Source organism: Corythoichthys intestinalis, chromosome 6 (assembly GCF_030265065.1).
Source record: "Corythoichthys intestinalis isolate RoL2023-P3 chromosome 6, ASM3026506v1, whole genome shotgun sequence".
Classification (NCBI taxonomy): Eukaryota; Metazoa; Chordata; class Actinopteri; order Syngnathiformes; family Syngnathidae; genus Corythoichthys; species Corythoichthys intestinalis.
The window spans coordinates 51,355,824-51,377,232 of record NC_080400.1 but is presented as its reverse complement, the minus strand read 5'-3'; the positions used below and the strand labels follow the sequence as shown (position 1 = coordinate 51,377,232).

General features: G+C 37.9%; 3 protein-coding genes across 3 annotated transcripts; all 3 read left to right on the top strand.

Annotated features, from left to right (window-relative positions):
• The first annotated feature begins 7,970 nt into the window (after nt 1–7,970).
• On the top strand, nt 7,971–8,825 carry LOC130917088 (coxsackievirus and adenovirus receptor homolog). The gene has a single exon (XM_057838175.1). It carries the CDS (start codon nt 7,971–7,973, stop codon nt 8,823–8,825), a length of 855 nt encoding a protein of 284 aa, XP_057694158.1.
• A 6,046-nt stretch (nt 8,826–14,871) lies between these two features.
• LOC130918063 (coxsackievirus and adenovirus receptor homolog) lies at nt 14,872–16,707 on the top strand. The gene is made up of 2 exons (XM_057839939.1): nt 14,872–15,093; nt 15,566–16,707. Exon 2 carries the CDS (start codon nt 15,642–15,644, stop codon nt 16,455–16,457), a length of 816 nt encoding a protein of 271 aa, XP_057695922.1. The 5' UTR covers nt 14,872–15,093; nt 15,566–15,641; the 3' UTR covers nt 16,458–16,707.
• A 1,995-nt stretch (nt 16,708–18,702) lies between these two features.
• On the top strand, nt 18,703–20,706 carry LOC130917946 (coxsackievirus and adenovirus receptor homolog). Its single transcript, XM_057839744.1, has 2 exons — nt 18,703–18,931; nt 19,176–20,706. Exon 2 carries the CDS (start codon nt 19,276–19,278, stop codon nt 19,885–19,887), a length of 612 nt encoding a protein of 203 aa, XP_057695727.1. The 5' UTR covers nt 18,703–18,931; nt 19,176–19,275; the 3' UTR covers nt 19,888–20,706.
• The last annotated feature ends 703 nt before the right edge of the window (nt 20,707–21,409 follow it).

Genomic DNA, 21,409 nt, shown 5'->3' with positions numbered 1-21,409 from the left:
TCATCTGACCAGAGAACATTCTTCCTAAATGTTTTTGGCTTTCTCAGGTATGTTTAGGCAAACTCCAGCCTGGCTTTTTTTTTTGGTCTCTGGGTCAGAAGTGGGGTCTTCCTGGGTATCCTACTATAGAGTCCCTTTTCATTCAGACGCCAACGGATAGTACAGGTTGACACTTTTGTACCCTCAGACTGCAGGACAGTTTGAACTTGTTTGGATGTTAGTCGAGGTTCTTTATCCACCATCCGCACACTCTTTGGTTGAAATCTCTCATCAATTTTTCTTTTCCGTCCACATCTAGGGAGGTTAGTAAAAATGGGCTTTACACTTATTGATGACACTGCACACGGTAGACACAGGAACATTCAGGTCTTTGGAGATTGACTTGTAACCTTGAGATTGCCCATGCTTCCTCACAATTTTGCTTCTCAAGTTCTCAGACAGTTCTTTGGTCTTCTTTCTTCTCTGCATGCTCAATTTGGTACACACAAGGACACAGGACAGAGGTTGAGTCAACTTGAATCCATTTAACTGGCTGCAAGTGTGATTTAGCTATTACCACCACCTGTTATGTCCATTTTAACTTGCTGCAAGTGTGATTTAGCTATTGCCACCACCTGTTATGTGCCAAAGGTAAGTAAGTTCATCCCGTGCCCCAACGAAGACACTGTTGTGATTGAGGGCCATGAACATAAATAATACTTGACTTGCAGTGTTTGTAAGGAATTCAGCATCCACTACTGAAAGTGCTATTATTGTCTATTCATGGGTGCTCTCTATGGGCTGATAGGCTATTAGTGCCATCAGAAGTGAATTTAAAATGCTTAACTTTAGAAAACGTATTTTCTGATTAAACAAATATCAGCCTATATGTGTGCAACAAACAGGTCATAGACTCCCGGCAACTTAAATCTTTAATTTTGTGCACAATTGTTTTGTGTTTTTTGAAAATGACATTGATAATCTTGAACATTTGTTTTTTCAGTGTGATATAGTGCAATTGTTCTGGAGGAATACGCGGAGCTGGTTTCAGTCCAAACAAATTGATCTTTCAAAGTGGACAGTAGATTCAATTAAGTTTGAAATGTTTGGCACAAATAAATATTTGTTTATGTGATCAATGTGATTTTTTTTCTTCACAAATGCAGATACTTTCAAACTAAATCTTGTTTTGAACATTGGATGAATGAGTTTCTTCTTGGGTATAGGTCTCTGAAGCTGTTTAATAAGAAAAAAAAAATCCCTTAATTTGGAGTCAGATTGAGAGATTTGACATTTCTTTGAAAAGCCCCGTGATTGTAAAACAGTGGGTGCGTCGGTGTATGTGTGTGTTGGGGTGGCTGAATGCAAAGATAAAAATATTTCGCGAGTAAAGAAAGTTTTGAGTTCGTTATGTCGCCCTCCTTTGGTTAAATTAGACCATGACCATGCAACTGCTTAAAAAATATACAGACTGATTGTCATACGTATAGAATTCAAAAGTACGACATTGTGAAAAGTAGTGGCTATGATACAAATAACCTTGACTTGAAGTTTTCATGCGATCACTTTGTGCATTGTCATGTTTCTTCTAAGCGTTTTTGTTTGTCTGTTGGAGGTGTATGTGGTGTAAACAGGAAAACCCATGGCCCTGACGTCTATACTAGGACAGATAATTTTCTCCTGGGTATTTTGCGACAAATTTTTGATACAAGGCCATTATTCGTCCTAGTGTCGACGTTTAGAGCACGTGTAAACCGGAAAACGCGAGCGCAAGTACGGAAGTAAAGCGGAAGTCGCGGTACACGAAGCCGTCTGTCATGGCGGCGGAGGCGTGTCAACAAATAGCATGACGTCACGATGAGAGGAGCCCTTTCAACTCTTTGATGCTTTGATCTTCTCTTTCCGATATAAGTTGCTTTTTCGTGATGAATTACTACTCCAAATGCCAAAGAAGCAGACAAGTGTTGCTGTCGTTGGTGTGCATCTTCCTTCCTAAAGATAAGCAAGTAAGAAATCCTATTTACTTGTTTTGAGAGACATTGGAATTGTGGTGTTTTTTGTATTGATCATGTTTCCACATAAGCTGAATAGTGCAGTGTTAACTTTTTTTCTTTTAATTTCATTTGATAGTCTAAGCATTGATGACTGATAACTTTTATACTTGTAATCATGCAAAAAACATGTTATTGTGGCAGTGTTTGTGTTTTCCATTTATTTTAACACTTGGGGAAAAAATTGCTGTCTTCAATTGTATAGTTTTTATTTAAAGAGTAAACATGACTGATTGAAAACATTTAAACTTGGATCGAGGTAAAATACATTTAACTGATGTCAGTGTTATTCTGTTTTCCATTGTTTTTTACATTTATAATGAAAACATGATTGCTGATGTGAAGTCTATGCTTCATAGCAGGGGTGGGCAATTAATTCCACAAAGGGCCGCAGTGGGTGCGGGTTTTTGTTCATACCCATCATGAGGACAGCCTTTCACCAATCTGGTTTCTTACAAGTGCAATCAGTTGATTGCAGTCAGGTGCTCCTTGTTTCCACTGAAACCTCATTGGTTATACTGTGTGTGCTGAATCAGTTGGAACAAAGACCAGGACCCACTGCGGCCCTCGAGGACCGGTTTGCCCACCCCTGCTTTATAGTGATAGGAAAAAAAAAATCCTAAAATGTGTTAAATTAATTCCAGTATGTTTTTGTCTTTTACTTGCAGGTGTATACATGGCGATGATGTGGGACTTCCTTTGGCCTTCTGTCCTCCTGGGAGTGTTTTTCAACATTTGTCCAGCATGCCCTCTGGAAATCCAGAAGGGAATGAACCACTACTACGTCGCCAGGGGGTCAAGTGTCCAGCTACCCTGTGTGTACACTCACACCGTGGACTCTCAGCAGTACACGGAGGTCTCGTGGAGTATTGAGTCTGCAGACCGAGAGGAGCAACCCATCATTTGGTTTACTGGCGGCCGCTTGTATTCCGATTTGTACAAACCAATGGAGGGGAGGGTCCACTTCACGTCAGCCGATCCCCAAAACGGAGACGCGTCTATCATCATCAAAGATGTACGTCCGTCAGACACGGAGATGTACCGCTGTCTGGTGAAGAAGTTACCAGAACTGGACAAGAAGATCTTAGACCTGACAGTCATAGAGGCACCCAGTCAGCCTCTCTGCAGTGTGGACGAAGAAGACAACAGTATGACGCTGAAATGCAGCTCTCTGCAAGGCACCCCACCTTTGCATTACATCTGGTCCAAGACCAGTGGAAATAAGGTCTTGCCTCCTCAGGCCACTGTGGACCCCACAGGAGCCACCTTGCATTTCAACATCACCGAGCGGGAGTGTGGAAGCTATCGCTGCACGGTGGAAAGTATGGTGGGCACCAAACACTGTGACCTTCACCTGGACTGTTCACTGCCCCAGGACAACAGTGTGAGCAGTCCACGATTGCTGACAACCACTGCAGTCGCTGCAATCGTTGTCACTATCACCACACTCTTCATTGTCATAGTTGTCCTTGCCGTATTCCTCTACCGCAAACGAAAAGAGCAACCCCAGGACATTGAAATGGAAAAATAATTCAATGTTGTTCATTTGTTAATGTTTGATAAAAAATTGTTGACATTGTTATGTTAAGTCTTTTACCACAAAGGCATTTTGATTTTTCAGCATTATCTCACTTTAATCTCACTTTTGAATCTAATAAACAGGTTCTATGTTATTTCTAGTATGTCGGTTGTCTTTTTTTTAAATACATATCTAAATGTTGAAATTGACAGAAAACTGAAAGGTTACACTTAGGGTAAAAAAAAAAAAAAAAAAAACATTTTGTAAAGTAAAAAAAACATCAACTTTATTTCAACACCTAATGGAAAACTGATCTGGACTGATCTTGAGTTAAAGTAAAATAAATACGTAAAAAAAGTAAATAAAATAAAACTCTGTAGCAGCAGAAATTATGGTGGAGTTCACCTTCAAATAAAGAATATTTACAAACAAACGCTGTAGTAAAGCATAAAGACAGGTGATACCACACTGCTTCAAACTTATATTCCTCATAATATTTGAAAAATTAGTTAAATTAACAAAATTAAATCTTGACTTTAATAATATATGCGCCACACTGCCCCAAGGAGGCCAGACTCCCACACAGCAGCAAATCAGTAGTTATTTTTTAAATTGTTTTATATTTCTATTATTAAACATTAGTTTCACAAATAATTTATTAAAAACCTGAGGCTACACTCACTCACTTGATAGTCTTGAGCAAAAAATTGGGTCTACCGCAAAAACAGAAAGAACATACCCATTTTCCTGGTGTATTCATCATCTTTTATTGAGGGACTTTTTTTTAATCTTCAAATTGTTCAAATTTAGCTGATTAAAAGGTGTATCTGTCATTTGTTGGATTATACATGAATTGTTTTTTGACCAAACATGAGTAAAAAAAAGAAAAAAGTTTGCTACTGACATTGTATTTTTAAACTGGATATAAAAAGTCCTCCATGTCTGATCAAATGTATTTGTTAAATAAAAAGTGAAACTAATTATTTAAAAGTGTTCACGATTAATATGTCCTATAACCTGCAAAATCAACTAAGAAAAAAAGAGGGGAAGTTAAAACAATAATTAAAAACAAAAAAGTAGTAATATTGTGGTTTCCCAAGTGTGCACATCCTATAACTGTCCAGTGAATGTGGCCAAAAACCGATGAGATTTTAACTCGTAGAATGGAAAGACAGAACTGCAATCATATAGGCTTCCTCTAAATAATTCCAGATAAAATTCCGTTATCCTCAAAGAATTTTCCACTGGAATTTTTTTTTACCTCCGTAGAAACTTGAAGATTGTGTGCTAGTACTGCCATTCAATGTAAACTCTTCATAATTTCCTCCACATTATCTTAGACAAGTGCTTCTCAATTGTTTACTCTTACGCCCTCCTCCAGGATGACTAAAATGCTTCGCGCCCCCCCAACTCTCTGCTACCACTGCAAATAGTATCATTTGTTCATGAAATTATTATTACTTTAAGTGCACCTCTGCATAACGTTGTGTCCTTTTTAATTTTAAAGAGTGAAAGGTAATATCGATCAGCTTAAATAAGCGTATTATTAAATAATAATAATAATGTAATTAAAATATATAAATTATAACTTTATTAACATTGTTTTGTTTGTAACAGGAAAGTGCGTTAATTTGCCTGAATTAAAAAAAAAAACACACATCTGAACTGTAAAAATACACTCAATGTACATTTTTGACCATTTGATACTGAAAAATAAAATGTAATAAAATCAATAAATAAAAATAAATTCAAATTGATTAGCAACATTAACTCATGACGATAATATGCCAAACAATTTGACCGAACAAACAAAAATTAATAGAACAAAAAAGACAGTGTCATTGGACAGAGGGACAGTTTTTATTTTTGCTGCAGGCGGTGTAAGCTTCTTTGCTATGCATAACAACAATGTGCGTTAGTTGATGCTGGATTTGAACCCACTTTTAATCAACATTGTTGTGATTGAGGGCGGTGAATATAAATATGACCTGACTGGCAATGTTTGTAATGAATGCAGCATCCTTTAATGAAAGTGCTATTGTTGTCTATTCATGGGTGCTCTCTATGGGCTATAGACCCTACCCACCGACGTCACAAAACCACGTGCTCGCTGTATGGTTCCGCCCACTTGTCCGTCATTTTGTCTCTGTATTAGCATTGGTTTCAATTGATCGAGGAATTTAAAATGCATTTCATGGAAGACCCGGTGCTTTCTGATGCCGTAAACTCACTGGATGTGTTGCATAAAAGGCGTTATGTGGAAAAGCTTCGTTCTGTACAGTCGCCAGATCCATATTTGATGCCCAAATCGATGTTTTTCGACCCACTGTCTTCGCCCTGTCTGCCTGACATCTGCTACGCTGATATTTACAATTATCTTGTCCACACAAAATCAGCCTATTCCCACGAAAATTTGAAAAACTTCAAGAGCTTGGAGGCTTATAAATACTTCGTTGCTGGTTGGGTGAAACAGGTCCTCGTTCGGCAGGAATCTATCTTGTGCTTGGAATGGTGAGTTACGAAATTTTCAATTCAAAATCTTTTGTTATTGCTAACATCCACTGTCAAGTCTAATGTATTTCATGTCGTTTGTCAATGGAGTTAAGGCTTTTAATGTTTATATGGTTTAGCGATAGCACTCTCACTACATACATACGTGTATGTTGTCGGCGATTAGCCTAGCAATGATCTTAATTGTGGTTATTTGTCAGCCCCGTAGACGAGGCCAGTTTCTTTCACTTGGTACCAGCTAAATATTATTCAAAAAATAACGATGGTGGAAGAAAGGGAAGTCACAAACATCTTGAATTTGAAACTATGTCGTACTACGTCGTATGTTGTCTGCGATTAGCCTCGCAATGATCTTAATTGTGGTTATTTGTCAGCTCCGTAGACGAGGCCAGTTTCTTTCACTTGGTACCAGCTAAATATTATTCAAAAAATAACGATGGTGGAAGAAAGGGAAGTCACAAACATCTTGAATTTGAAACTATGTCGTACTACGTCGTATGTTGTCGGCGATTAGCCTCGCAATGATCTTAATTGTGGTTATTTGTCAGCCCAAAACCCTCTAAGTATATCTGAAATGCATCTTACTGGATATAAAATGACTACTACATAGTCTGTGGTGATTTTTTGGTGCCCAGTTTTCACGTCGAATTGCAGCCGTCCATTTCGCTCTCCTCTTTGGATCCCTCGGAATACGGTAAAACTTCAAGTCTCTCCTTCCATCTTCTCTGTTAGTGCAACCAATAGCCACACACGCCTTCACCATTTTGATGATTAATGTTAAGGAGCAGAAAAACACGCCGTAAATAGGAGAAATGTACTTAGCCGTAACAGGTTAACACTATGTTTTGACGGACAAGTGGGCGGTACCATTCAGGAGAGCGGAGTTGTGACGTCACGTTGGTAGGGTCTATAGCATTCAAAAGTACGACGTTGAGAAAAGTAGTGGCTATGATACAAATAACCTTGACTTGAAGTTTTCACGCGATCACATTGTGCATTCTGTCATGTTTCTTCTAAGCGTTTTTGTTTGTCTGTTGGAGGTGTATGTGGTGTAAACAGGAAAACCCATGGCCCTGACGTCTATACTAGGACAGATAATTTTCTCCAGGGTATTTTGCGACTAATTTTTGATACAAGGCCATTATCCGTCCTAGTGTCGACGTTTAGAGCATGTGTAAACCGGAAAACGCGAACACAAGTGCGGAAATAAAGCGGAAGTCGCGGTACACGAAGCCGTCTGTCATGGCGGCGGAGGCGTGTCAACAAATAGCGTGACGTCACGATGACAGGTGCCTTTCAACTCTTTGATGCTTTGATCTTCTCTTTCCGATATAAGTTGTTTTTTCGTGATGAATTACTACACCAAATGCCAAAGAAGCAGACAAGTGTTGCTGTCGTTGGTGAGCATCTTCCTTTCTAAAGATAAGCAAGTAAGAAATCCTATTTACTTGTTTTGAGAGACATTGGAATTGTGGTGTTTTTTGTATTGATCATGTTTCCACATAAGCTGAATAGTGCAGTGTTAACTTTTTTTTCTTTTAATTTCATCTGATAGTCTAAGCATAGATGACTGATAACTTTCATACTTCTAATCATGCAAAAAAACACGTTATTGATGGCAGTGTTTATGTGGTTTCCATTTATTTTAACACTTGGGAAAAAATGCTGTCCTCAATTGTATGGTTTTTATTTAAAGTGTAAACATGACTGATTGAAAACATTTAAACTTGTATCAAGGTAAAATACATTTAACTGACGTCCGTGTTATTCTGTTTTCCATTGTTTTTTACATTTATAATGAAAACATGATTGCTGATGTGAAGTCTATGCTTTATAGTGATAGAAAAAAAATCCTAAAATACATTTGACTAATTCCAGTATGTTTTTGTCTTTTACTTGCAGGTGTATGCATGGCGATGATGTGGCACTTCCTTTGGCCTTCTGTCCTCGTGGGAGTGTTTCTCAACATTTGTCCAGCATGCCCTCTGGAAATCCAGAAGGAAATGAACCACTACTACGTCGCCAGGGGGTCAAGTGTCCAGCTACCCTGTGCGTACACTCACACCGTGGACTCTCAGCAGTACACGGAGGTCTTGTGGAGTATCGAGTCTGCAGACAGAGAGGAGCAACCCATCATTTGGTTTACTGGCGGCCGCTTGTATTCCGATTTGTACAAACCAATGGAGGGGAGGGTCCACTTCACATCAGCCGATCCCCAAAATGGAGACGCGTCTATCATCATCAAAGATGTACATCCGTCAGACACAGAGATGTACCGCTGTCTGGTGAAGAAGTTACCAGAACTGGATAAGAAGATCTTAGACCTGACAGTCATAGAGGCACCCAGTCAGCCTCTGTGCAGTGTGGACGAAGAAGACAACAGTATGACGCTGAAATGCAGCTCTCTGCAAGGCACCCCACCTTTGCATTACATCTGGTCCAAGACCAGCGGAAATAAGGTCTTGCCTACACAGGCCATTGTCGACCCCACAGGAGCCACCTTGCATTTCAACATCACCGAGCGGGAGTGTGGAAGCTATCGCTGCACGGTGGAAAGTATGGTGGGCACCAAACACTGTGACCTTCACCTGGACTGTTTGCTGCCCCTGACCAACAATGTGAGCAGTCCACAATTGCTGACATCCACTGCAGTTGCTGCAATCGTTGTCACTATCACCACACTCTTCATTGTCACAGTTGTCCTTGCCGTATTCCTCTACCGCAAACGAAAAGAGCAGCACCAGGAAATTGAAATGGAAAAATAATTTGATGTTGTTCATTTGTTAATGTTTGATAACAAATTGTTGACATTGTTTGTTATGTTAAATCTTTTACTGCAATGGCATTTTGATTTTTATCTCACTTTTGAATCTATTAAACAAGTTCTATGTTATTTCTAGTATGTCGGTTGTGTTTTTTTTATACATATATACAGTACTGTAAATGTAGAAATTGTAGAACTGGCCAAATTGACAGAAAACTGAAAGGTTACACTTGGGGGAAAAAAACACATTCTGTAAAGTTAAACATCAACTTTATTTTAACACCTAATGGGAAACTGGTCTGGACTGATCATGAGTTAATGTAAAATAAATAAATACGTAAAAAAATAAATAAAACTCGGGAGCAGTAGAAATTATGGAGGGGTCCACCTTCAAATAAAGAATATTTACAAACAAACGCTGTAGTAAACTATAAAGACAGGTAATACCACACTACTTCAAGCTTATATTCCTCCTAATATTAGAAAAATTAGTTAAATTAATAAAATTAAATCTTGACTTTAATAATATGTGCGCTACACTGCCTCTAAGAGGCCAGACTCCCACGCAGCAGCAAATCAGTAGTTATTTTTTAATTGTTTTTTTATTGCAATTATTAAACATTAGTTCATAAGTAATTTATTGAAAACCCGAGGCAACACTCACTCACATGACACTCATGAGCAAAAAAATTGGGTGTGCTATCTTTGAAAAAACAGCTCGATGTATTTATTATCTATTTTTGAGGGACTTTTTTTTTTTTTTTTAAATCTCCAAAGTGTTCAGATTTAGCAATTTGAAAGGTTTATGTGTTAAGTGTTGGATTATACACAAACTGTCTTTTGATCATGAGTAAAAAATAAAAAGTTTGGTACTGGCATTTTATTACTATACCGTGGATGTAAAAAGTCGTCGCATTCCCGATCAAATGTATTTGTTAATTAAAAAGTAAAACAAATCATTTAAAAGTTTCCACGTTTCATGTGTCCTATAACCTGCAAACTCAATTAAGAGTAAAAAGCATCCGAGACGTAAAGACAGACCTGCAACCATATAAGCTGCCTCTAAATAATTCCAAATAAATTTCCTTCATTTTAAGAGAATTTTTACTGGAATTTCTTTTACCTCTGTGGAAGCTTGAATATTATGTGCTTGTACTGCCATTCAATGTAAACTGTTCATAATTTCCTCCATCTTGTCTGAGGCCAGTGCTTCTCAATTGTTTTCTGGTACGCCCTCCCCCCGGAAGACGTGTTTCGCGCCCCCCAACTCTCTGCAACAACTGTAAATAGTATCATTTGTTCATAATTTTTTCATTATTATAAGTACACCTCTGCTTTTTGTTTTGTCCTTTTAATGTTAAAGAGAAAAAGGTAATATCGATAAATTTATATAATCGTATCATTAAATAATAATAATATAATTAAAATAAATCAAGTATAACTGTATTAACATTGTTTTGTATGTAACAGAAAAGGCCTAAAGTGCCTATGACAGCATGTTTATATCATATTTCATGCAGTATTTTATGCTCCTGAATGAAATGGACCACTTAGATGTGTGTGGATGTGATCGATTTGTTAATTCAATTTTTTGAATCCCGCACCATGAAAATGAGTGACTTCCTGGATTGAGGAAGAATGCGAATGTGACGTCAGCCGGGTCACCATCTCACAATACAGCCATTACTATGTACAGTGCTGGCCAAAAGTATTGGCACCCCTGCAATTATGTCAGATAATGCTCAATTTCTCCCAGACAATGATTGCAATTACAAATGCTTTAGTAGTAATAGCTTCATTTATTTTGCTTGCAATTAAAAAACACAAAAGAGACCGATAAAAATTAAATCATTATCATTTTACACAAAACTCCAAAAATGGGCCTGACAAAAGTATTGGCACCCTCAGCCTAATACTTGGTAGCACGACCTTTAGACAAAATAACTGCGAACAACCCCTTCCGGTATTCATGAATGAGATTCTTACAACGTTCTGCTGAAATTCTAGACCATTCTTCTTTGGCCAACTGCTCCAGGTCTCTGAGATTTGAAGGGTGCCTTCTCCAAACTGCCATTTTCAGATATCTCCACACGTGTTCTATGGGATTCAGGTCAGGTCTCATTGCTGGCCACTTTAGAAGTCTCCAGTGCTTTCTCTCAAACCATGTTCTAGTGCTTTTTAAAGTGTGTTTTGGGTCCTTGTCCTGCTGCCGGAACACCCATGACCTCTGAGGGAGACCCAGCTTTCTCACACTGGGCCCTAATTTATGCTGCAAAATGTGTTGGCAGTCTTCAGACTTCATAATGCCATGTACACGGTCAAGCAGTCCAGTGCCAGAGGCAGCCAAGCAACCCCAAAACATCAGGGAACCTCCGCCACGTTTGACTTTGGGGACCGTGTTCTTTACTTTGAAGGCCTCATCCCCCCCCCCCCCCCCCCCCCCCCCCGTAAACTCTATGTTGATGCCTTTTCCCAAAAAGTTCTACTTTTGTCTCATCTGACTAGAGAACATTTTTCCAAAATGTTTTTGGCTTTCTCAGGTATGTTTAGGCAAACTCCAGCCTGGCTTTTTTTTTTTTTTGGTCTCTGGGTCAAAAGTGGGGTCTTCCTGAGTATCCTACTATAAAGTCCCTTTTCATTCAGACACCAACGGATAGTACGGGTTGACAATGTTATAGTCTCGGACTGCAGGACAATTTGAACTTGTTTGAATGTTAGTCGAGGTTCTTTATCCAACATCCGCACACTCTTTGGTTGAAATCTCTAGTCAATTTTTGTTTTCCGTCCACACCTAGGGAGGTTTGTAACAATGGGCTTTACACTTATTGATGACGCCGCGCACGGTAGACACAGGAACATTCAGGTCTTTGGAGATTGACTTGTAACCTTGAGATTGCCCATGCTTCCTCACAATTTTGCTTCTCAAATCCTCAGACAGTTCTTTGGTCTTCCTTCTTCTCTCCATGCTCAATGTGGTACACACAAGGACACAGGGCAGAGGTTGAGTCAACTTGAATCAATTTTAACTGGCTGCAAGTGTGAATTAGCTATTGCCACCACCTGTAATGTACCAAAGGTAAGTAAGTTCATCCCGTGCCCCAACAAAGACATTATTGTGGTTGAGGGCCATGAACATAAATAATACTTGACTTTCAGTGTTTGTAAGGAATTCAGCATCCACTACTGAAAGTGCTATAATTGTCTATTAATAGGTGCTCTCTATGGGCTGATAGGCTATAAGTGCTATCAGAAGTAAATTTGAAATGCTTAACTTTAAAAAATGTATTTTCTGATGAAACAAATATCAGCCTATATGCATGCGACAAACAGGTCATAGACTCCCGGGAACTTAAATCTTTAATTTTGTGCACAATTGTTTTGGTTTTTTTTTTTTGAAAATGAGATTGATAATCTTGAACATTTGTTTTTTCAGTGTGATATAGTGCAATTGTTCTGGAGGGATATGCAGAGCTGGTTTCAGTCCAAACAAATTGATCTTTCAAAGTGGACAGTGGATTCAATGAAGTTTGAAATGTTTGGCACAAATAAATATTTGTTTATGTGATCAATGTGATTTGTAATACTTGTTTTTTTTCTTCACAAATGCAGATACTTTCAAAGAAAATCTTGTTTTGAACATCGGATGAATGAGTTTCTTCTTGGGTATAGGTCTCTGAAGCTGTTTAATAAGAAAAAAATCCCTTGATTTGGAGTCAGATTGAGAGATTTGACATTTCTTTGAAAGGCCCCGTGATCGTAAGAGAGTGGGTGCGTAGGTGTATGCGTGTGTTGGGGTGGCTGAATGCAAACATAAAAATATTTCGCTAGTAAAATTTTGAGTTTGTTATGTCGCCCTCTTTTGGTTAAATTAGACCATGACCATGCAACTGCTTAAAAAATATACATACTGATTGTCATAGATATAGAATTCAAAAGTACGACATTGTGAAAAGTAATGGCTATAATACAAATAACTTTGACTTGGAGTTTTCATGCGATCACATTGTGCATTCTGTCATGTTTCTTCTAAGCGTTTTTGTTTGTCTGTTGGAGGTGTGTGTGGTGTAAACAGGAAAACCCATGGCCCTGATGTCTATACTAGGACAGATAATTTTCTCCAGGGTATTTTGCGACTAATTTTTGATACCTGTCCACACTTCAAGTTTAACCCTTTAAGGTCTGGGCCTATTTTGTCTGATTTTGCATGCCCTTGAAGTTGCCTTTATATTTCAAAGACAGAATTGTTTACGATGGCCTGGTTTGGTCCCTTTTTTTGTGACACCTTGAACTTCATGTCCAAACTGTTGTTTCCTTCACTGACCAATTATAAATCATAATTTTGGGCCCAAAAAGACCAAAAATTCCAAAATCGTTTTGTCAAAATTTTTAATATTGATGTCCAATTGACAACCAAACATGCGTAACGAACCGTTTTGAAACTTTGTAATATTTATTCAACATGTTAGGATGAACATTCAACCAAAAAAATTTAGAATAAATAGTCTTTTATTTGACAATTCAACATAAACAACAGGTATAGCCATAGGCGTTTTTTGCATTTATACATGCTCTAGTCAAAACAGGTTATATACAGCAGACCAAACAGTGAAGAACAGTGAAAAAATATACCATCTAACACAAAAAGTGTTTAGAGGCCATCTCTTTATGAGTTTAGGTATTGCGGCCCATCACCTGATGAAAACTATGTACACACAATCAAGCTTCTTGAACACACATTTATATACACAAATTGAGAAGACTGATTGTGGGAAAAAAATATATATATATAACATTGGGGAAAAAAGTATTTTCAAAAATATTTACAATAAACAAGTTAAATTTTTTTCAGGCATGCCACTCCGAAAAGCAGTTTCATCCTGGAATTAGACACAGGGCTACATCACAGCCCACACTTCCATGGGGTGTCGGTCCTCTTTCCACCCTTCCATTTTCATTTCACTTTACTTTCATTGTCACTATAAATGTACATGAAACAAAAGTCAGTATTTATGAAAATAATAAAGTATAAAATAAAAATACATACAGCAATAAATAATAATGGAAATCTATATGTATGACAATAGAAAGAATACCGTAGCTGAATATGTGCTACATCCCTAATCTTCATATAGAAAGAAGACCACAAATTATACTTTGATCTGATATGCACATTTTATTATTACATACACAAACACGCACTTATATTGCATTAAAATTAACTTTGTCTTGCAATATCAAAAGAAACTTTTACAGCATTAAAAAAAAAAAAAAAAAAAAAAAAAAAAAAGCGAGTTGGCTTACCTCTGCTCGTCGATGGCGTCACCCACGTGTTCAAATCCGTCACTATCTTCACTCGAGGACTCTTCCGAGGAAGACGATGATGACGAATTTGGACCACCCTCTTCCTCAAGTTGATCAAAAAGCACAATTGCTTGCGCTAAATTTAGTTTTCCGTTCATCCTCAAAGTCACACAAAGTCGCTCGCCCGCTTGCTTGATTCAAACGGCCGTCGCTCGCCCCCTCGCTGCGTCAGAACACTCCTGCCTCTCGTTCGGTGGAACCTCGCACGGCAGTTATATTTATAAAAAAAAAAAACGCATTTTGTGCTTCCACTGTGACTTCGAAAGGGTTCGTTTGATTTGTGTTTTTTTCATGGAGCTTCCGTTTTGAAAAAGGACAAGAAATGATGGAAATATAGACATAAACAAATGATCCATGCAGCGTTTTAATGTTTTTTTGAGAGGACAATAAAACTATAAAACTTAAATGACAATATCTCACGTTTTAGTTGGTCGATTGACTTCAAATAACAACGAGAGTAAACCGCAACTTCCGCACTTTAAAACGAGACCAACCAACGGCATGTGGGTGACGTAATTAAAAGGCGAGGGTGCTTCAAAGACGACGTGCGCTGAGGACGCGCAGGCGCGTCCTTCGACTCTCAAGGGTTAAGGTGCGTTTAATTACACTTTTAAGGCCATTATCCGTCCTAGTGTCGACATTTAGAGCACGTGTAAACCGGAAAACGCGAGCACAAGTGCGGAAATAAAGCGGAAGTTGCGGTACACGAAGCCGTCTGTCATGGCGGCGGAGGCGTGTCAACAAATAGCGTGACGTCACGATGACAGGCCCCTTTCAACTCTTTGATGCTTTGATCTTCTCTTCCCGATATAAGTGTTTTTTTCGTTATGAATTTCTACACCAAATGCCAAAGAAGCAGACAAGTGTTGCTGTCGTTGGTGTGCATCTTCTTTCCTAAAGATAAGCAAGTAAGAAAACCTATTTACTTGTTTTGAGAGACATTGGAATTGTGTTTTGTATTGATCATGTTTCCACATAAGCTGAATAGTGCAGTGTTAACTTTTTTTTCTTTTAATTTCATTTGATAGTCTAAGCATAGATGACTGATAACTTTTATACTTGTAATCATGCAAAAAAACATGTTATTGATGGCAGTGTTTATGTGTTTTCCATTTATTTTAACACTTGGGGGGGAAAAAATGCTGTCCTCAATTGTGTAGTTTTTATTTAAAGAGTAAACATGAATGATTGAAAACATTTAAACTTGTATCGAGGTAAAATACATTTAACTGATGTCAATGTCAGTACTGTTTTCCATTGTTTTTTTACATTTATAATGAAAACATGATTGCTGATGTGAAGTCTATGCTTTATAGTGAGAGAAAAAAATCCTAAAATACATTTGAATAATTCCAGTATGTTTTTTTCTTTTACTTGCAGGTGTATACATGGTGATGATGTGGCACTTCCTTTGGCCTTCTGTCCTCCTGGGAGTGTCTCTCAACATTTGTCCAGCATGCCCTCTGGAAATCCAGAAGGAAATGAACCACTACTACGTTTCCAGAAGGAAATGAACCACTACTACGTTGCCAGGGGGTCAAGTGTCCAGCTACCCTGTGCGTACACTCACACCGTGGACTCTCAGCAGTACACGGAGGTCTTGTGGAGTATCGAGTCTGCAGACCGAGAGGAGCAACCCATCATTTGGTTTACTGGCGGCCGCTTGTATTCCGATTTGTACAAACCAATGGAGGGGAGGGTCCACTTCACATCAGCCGATCCCCAAAATGGAGACGCGTCTATCATTATCAAAGATGTACGTCTGTCAGACACGGAGATGTACCGCTCTCTGGTGAAGAAGTTACCAGAACTGGACAAGAAGATCTTAGACCTGACAGTCATGGAGGCACCCAGGCAGCCTCTGTGCAGTGTGGACGAAGAAGACAACAGTATGACGCTGAAATGCAGCTCTCTGCAAGGCACCCCACCTTTGCATTACATCTGGCCCAAGTCCAGCGGAAATAAGGTCTTGCCTCCTCAGACCACTGTGGACCCCACAGGAGCCACCATGCATTTCAACATCACCGAGCGGGCGTGTGGAAGCTATCGATGCACGGTGGAAAGTATGGTGGGCACCAAACACTGTGACCTTCACCTGGACTGTTCATTGCCCCTGGCCAACAATGTGAGCAGTCCACGATTGCTGACAACCACGGCAGTTGCTGCAATCGTTGTCACTATCACCACACTCTTCATTGTCACAGTTGTCCTTGCCGTATTCCTCTACCGCAAACGAAAAGAACAATCCCAGGACATTGAATTAGAAAAATAGTTCTATGTTTTTCATTTGTTAATGTTCGATAAGTGATTATCACAATTGTTGACATTGTTTGTTATGTTAAATCTTTTACCGCTATGGCATTTTGATTAAAATCTCACTTTACTCATGTGTTGAATCTATTAAACAAGTTCTATGTTATTTCTAGTACGTCAGTTGTCTTTTTCATACACTTCACACACTACATTTTACACACTACAAAACTAAAAGGTTACACTTGGGCAAAAAAGCACATTTTGTAAAGTAAAACATACACTTCATTTTAACACCTAATGGAAAACTGATCTTGATCCTGACTGATCATGAGTTACTGTAAAATAAATAAATACAGAAAAAAAAAAAACTCGCTAGCAGTAGAAATTATGGAGTTCACCTTCAAATAAAACATATTTACAAACAAACACTGTAGTAAACCATAAAGACAGGTGATACAACACTACTTCAAAGCTTATATTCCTCCTTTGTGAAAAAGTAGTTCAATTAATAAAATTAAATCTAGACTTTAATCGTGTGCGCCACACTGTCCCTCGGAGGCCAGATTCCCACACAGCAGCAAAGCAGTAGTTATTTTTGAAATTGTTTGATATTGCTATTATTAAACATTAGTTTCATAAGTAATTTATTGAAAACCTTAGGCAACACTCACTCACATGACACTCATGAGCAAAAAAATGGGTCGGCTATCTTTGATAATTAACTACGACAAAAACAGCTAGATGTATTTATTATCTTTCTTTGAGGGATTTTTTTTTTTTTTTTCCAAATCTCCAATTTGTTCAGATCTAGCGATTTGAAAGGTTTATGTGTTAAGTGTTGGATTATACATAAACTGTCTTTTGACCGAACATGAGTAAAAAAGTTTGGTACTGGCATTTTATTACTATACTGTGGATATAAAAAGTCGTCACATTCCTGATCAAATGTATTTGTTAATTAAAAAGTAAAATAAATCATTTAAAAGTATCCACGTTTCATGTGTCCTATAACCTGCAAACACAATTAAGAATAAAACGCATTCTAGACGTAAGACAGACCTGCAACCATATAAGCTGCCTCTAAATAATTTTAAATTCCGTTATTTTAAGAGAATTTTTACTGGAATTTCTTTTACCTCTGTGGAAGCTTGAATATTATGTGCTAGTACTGCCATTCAATTTAACTATTCATAATTTCCTCCATCTTGTCTTAGGCCAGTGCTTCTCAATTATTTTCTGTTACACCCTGCCTCCGGAAGATGTAAATGTTTCGCGCCCCCCAATTGTCTGCAACAACTGTAATTAGTATCATTTGTTCATAATTTTTTTATTATTATAAGTACACCTCTGCCTAATGTTTTGTCCTTTTAATGTTAAAGAGAAAAAGGTAATATCGATACTTATATAATCGTATCATTAAATAATAATAATATAATTAAAATAAATAAAGTATAACTTTATTAACATTGTTTTGTATGTAACAGAAAAGGCCTAAAGTGCCTATGACAGCAAAAAGCATGTTTATATCATATTCCACGCTGTATTTTATCCTGAATGAAATGGACCACTTGGATGTGTGTGGACGCGATTGATTTGTTAATTCAATTTTTTAAATCCCGCGCCATGAAAATGAGTGACTTCCTGGATTGAGAAAGAATGCGAATGTGACGTCAGCCGGGTCACCATCTCACAATACAGCCATTGCTATATACAGTGCTGGCCAAAGGTATTGGCGCCCCTGCAATTCTTTCAGATAATGCTCAATTTCTCCCAGAAAATGGTTGCAATTACAAATGCTTTGGTAGTACTATCTTCATTTATTTTGCTTGAGTAACGGGTACAAATTGTATCCGTTGTGGAACGTGGAAACCTCCCCGCCGATTTATTCATGTAAGCTTGTGCGACCTTGGTGGAAGGGGGACGGGTCCCGATAAGCTTTGGCTTTTTTCCGTTCCCTTTGTCATGTCTCTTTTCATCTTCTTGGATAAACAAATATTTTCTTCCTCTTTCCTTCTTTTTTCTTTTTTTTTTTTACGTTGATTTTAATGCTGATGATGATGATGTTGATGATGATGATGACAAATGACAATAAATTCAAATTAAAGCTCGAGCCAACGGCACAGCCGTTAGCGTCCTTCCAAAGGCCTGACAGCCGTTAGCGTCCTTCCAAAGGTCTGATACATGAATAAATCGGCGGGGAGGTTTCCACGTTCCACAACAGATACAATGTGTACCCGTTACACTTGCAATAAAAAACACAAAAGAGACTGAAAAAATAAAATTTAATCATTGTATTATAGTTCATTTTGCTTACACTTATACAATACAAAGAGCGTGACGTCATGATGTCAGGTCCCTATGAACTCTTTGATGCTTTGATCTTCTCATTCTGATATAAGTTGTTTTTTCGTTATGAATTAGTACACCAAATGCCAAAGAAGCAGACAAGTGTTGCTGTCGTTGGTGTGCATCTTCCTTCCTAAAGTTAAGCAGGTAAGAAATCCTATTTCCTTTTTTTGAGAGACATTAGAATGTTAAGATGACTGATTGAAAACATTTAAACTTGTAACGAGGCAAAATACATGCAACTGATGTCAGTGTTATTCTGTTTTCCATTGTTTTTTACATTTGTAATGAAAAAATGATTAGTGATGTGAAGTCTATGCTTTATAGTGATAGAAAAAAAACATAAAATGCATTTGATTAATTCCAGTATGTTTTTGTCTTTTACTTGCAGGTGTATACAAGGCGATGATGTGGCACCTCCTTTGGCCATCTGTCCTCGTGGGAGTGTTTTCAACATTTGTCCAGCATGCCCTCTGGAAATCCAGAAGGAAATGAACCACTACTACGTCACCAGGGGGTCAAGTGTCCAGTTACCCTGTGCGTACACTCACACCGTGGACTCTCAGCAGTACACGGAGGTCTTGTGGAGTATCGAATCTGCAGACCGAGAGGAGCAACCCATCATTTGGTTTACTGGCGGCCGCTTGTATTCCGATTTGTACAAACCAATGGAGGGGAGGGTCCACTTCACATCAGCCGATCCCCGAAATGGAGACGCATCTATCACCATCAAAGATGTACGTCTGTCAGACAAGGAGATGTACCGCTGTCTGGTGAAGAAGTTACCAGAACTGGACAAGAAGATCTTAGACCTGACAGTCATAGAGGCACCCAGTCAGCCTTTGTGCAGTGTGGATAAAGACAGTATGACGCTGAAATGCAGCTCTCTGCAAGGCACCCCACCTTTGCATTACATCTGGTCCAAGACCACTGGAAATAAGGTCTTGCCTACACAGGCCATTGTTGACCCCACAGAGCCACCTTGCATTTCAACATCACCGAGCGGCAGTGTGGAAGCTATCGCTGCACGGTGGAAAGTATGGTGGGCACCAAACACTGTGACCTTCACCTGGACTGTTCGCTGCCCCTGGCCAACAATGTGAGCAGTCCACAATTGCTGACAACCACTGCAGTCGCTGCAATCGTTGTCACTATCACCACACTCTTCATTGTCACAGTTGTCCTTGCCGTATTCCTCTACCGCAAACGAAAAGAGCAACACCAGGACATTGAAATGGAAAAATAATTCAATGTTGTTCATTTGTTAATGTTTGATAACAAATAGTTGACATTTTTTGTTATGTTAAATCTTTTACCGCAATGGCATTTTGATTTTTATCTCACTTTAATCTCACTTTTGAATCTATTAAACAAGTTCTATGTTATTTCTAGTATGTCGGTTGTGTTTTTTTAAATACATATATAAATGTAGAAATTGACAGAAAACTGAAAGGTTACACTTGGGGGGAAAAAAAAGCACATTTTGTAAAGTAAAACATCAACTTTATTTCAACACCTAATGGAAAACTGATCTGGACTGATCATGAGTTAATGTAAAATAAATAAATACGTAAAAAAATTAATAAAACTCGGTAGCAGTAGAAATTATGGAGGGGTCCACCTTCAAATAAAGAATATTTACAAACAAACGCTGTAGTAAACTATAAAGACAGATGATACAACACTACTTCAAGCTTATATTCCTCCTAATATTAGAAAAAATAGTTAAATTAATAAAATCAAATCTTGACTTTAATAATATGTGCGCTACACTGCCCCTAAGAGGCCAGACTCCCACACAGCAGCAAATCAGTAGTTATTTTTTAATTGTTTTATAATGTTATAATTAAACATTAGTTTCATAAGTAATTTATTGAAAACCTCAGGCAACACTCACTCACATGACACTGATGAGCAAAAAAACTGGGTGGGCTATCTTTGAAAAAACAGCTAGATGTATTTATTATCTTTTTTTGAGGGACTTTTTTTTTTTTTTTTTTTTAATCTCCAAATTGTTCAGATTTTGCGATTTGAAAGGTTTATGTGTTAAGTGTTGGATTATACATAAACTGTCTTTTGACCGAACATGAGTAGGAAATAAAAAGTTTGGCATTTTATTATTATACCGCGGATATAAAAAGTCGTCGCATTCCCGATCAAATGTATTTGTTAAGTAAAAACTAAAATAAATTATTTAAAAGTTTCCACGTTTAATGTGTCCTATAACCTGCAAACTCAACTAAGAATAAAAAGCATCCTAGACGTACAGACAGACCTGCAACCATATACCTGTAAGCTGCCTCTGAATAATTCCAAATAAATTTCCGTAATTTTAAGAGAATTTTTACTGGAATTTCTTTTACCTCTGTGGAAGCATGAATATTGTGTGCTAGTACTGCCATTCAATGTAAACTGTTCATAATTTCCTCCATCTTGTCTTAGGCCAGTGCTTCTCCATTATTTTCTATTAAATGTTAAAATGTAAATGTTTCGCGCCCCCCCAACTCTCTGCAACAAATGTAAATAGTATCATTTGTTCATAATTTTTTTATTATTATAAGTACACCTCTGTTTAATGTTTTTTCCTTTTAATGTTAAAGAGAAAAATGTAATATCGATAAACTT

Coding starts and splice junctions, on each gene's coding strand:
- LOC130917088 (XM_057838175.1), top strand. CDS start 7,971: ATGGCGATGATGTGGCACTTCCTTTGGCCTTCTGTCCTCGTGGGAGTG.
- LOC130918063 (XM_057839939.1), top strand. CDS start 15,642: ATGCCCTCTGGAAATCCAGAAGGAAATGAACCACTACTACGTTTCCAG.
- LOC130917946 (XM_057839744.1), top strand. CDS start 19,276: ATGAACCACTACTACGTCACCAGGGGGTCAAGTGTCCAGTTACCCTGT.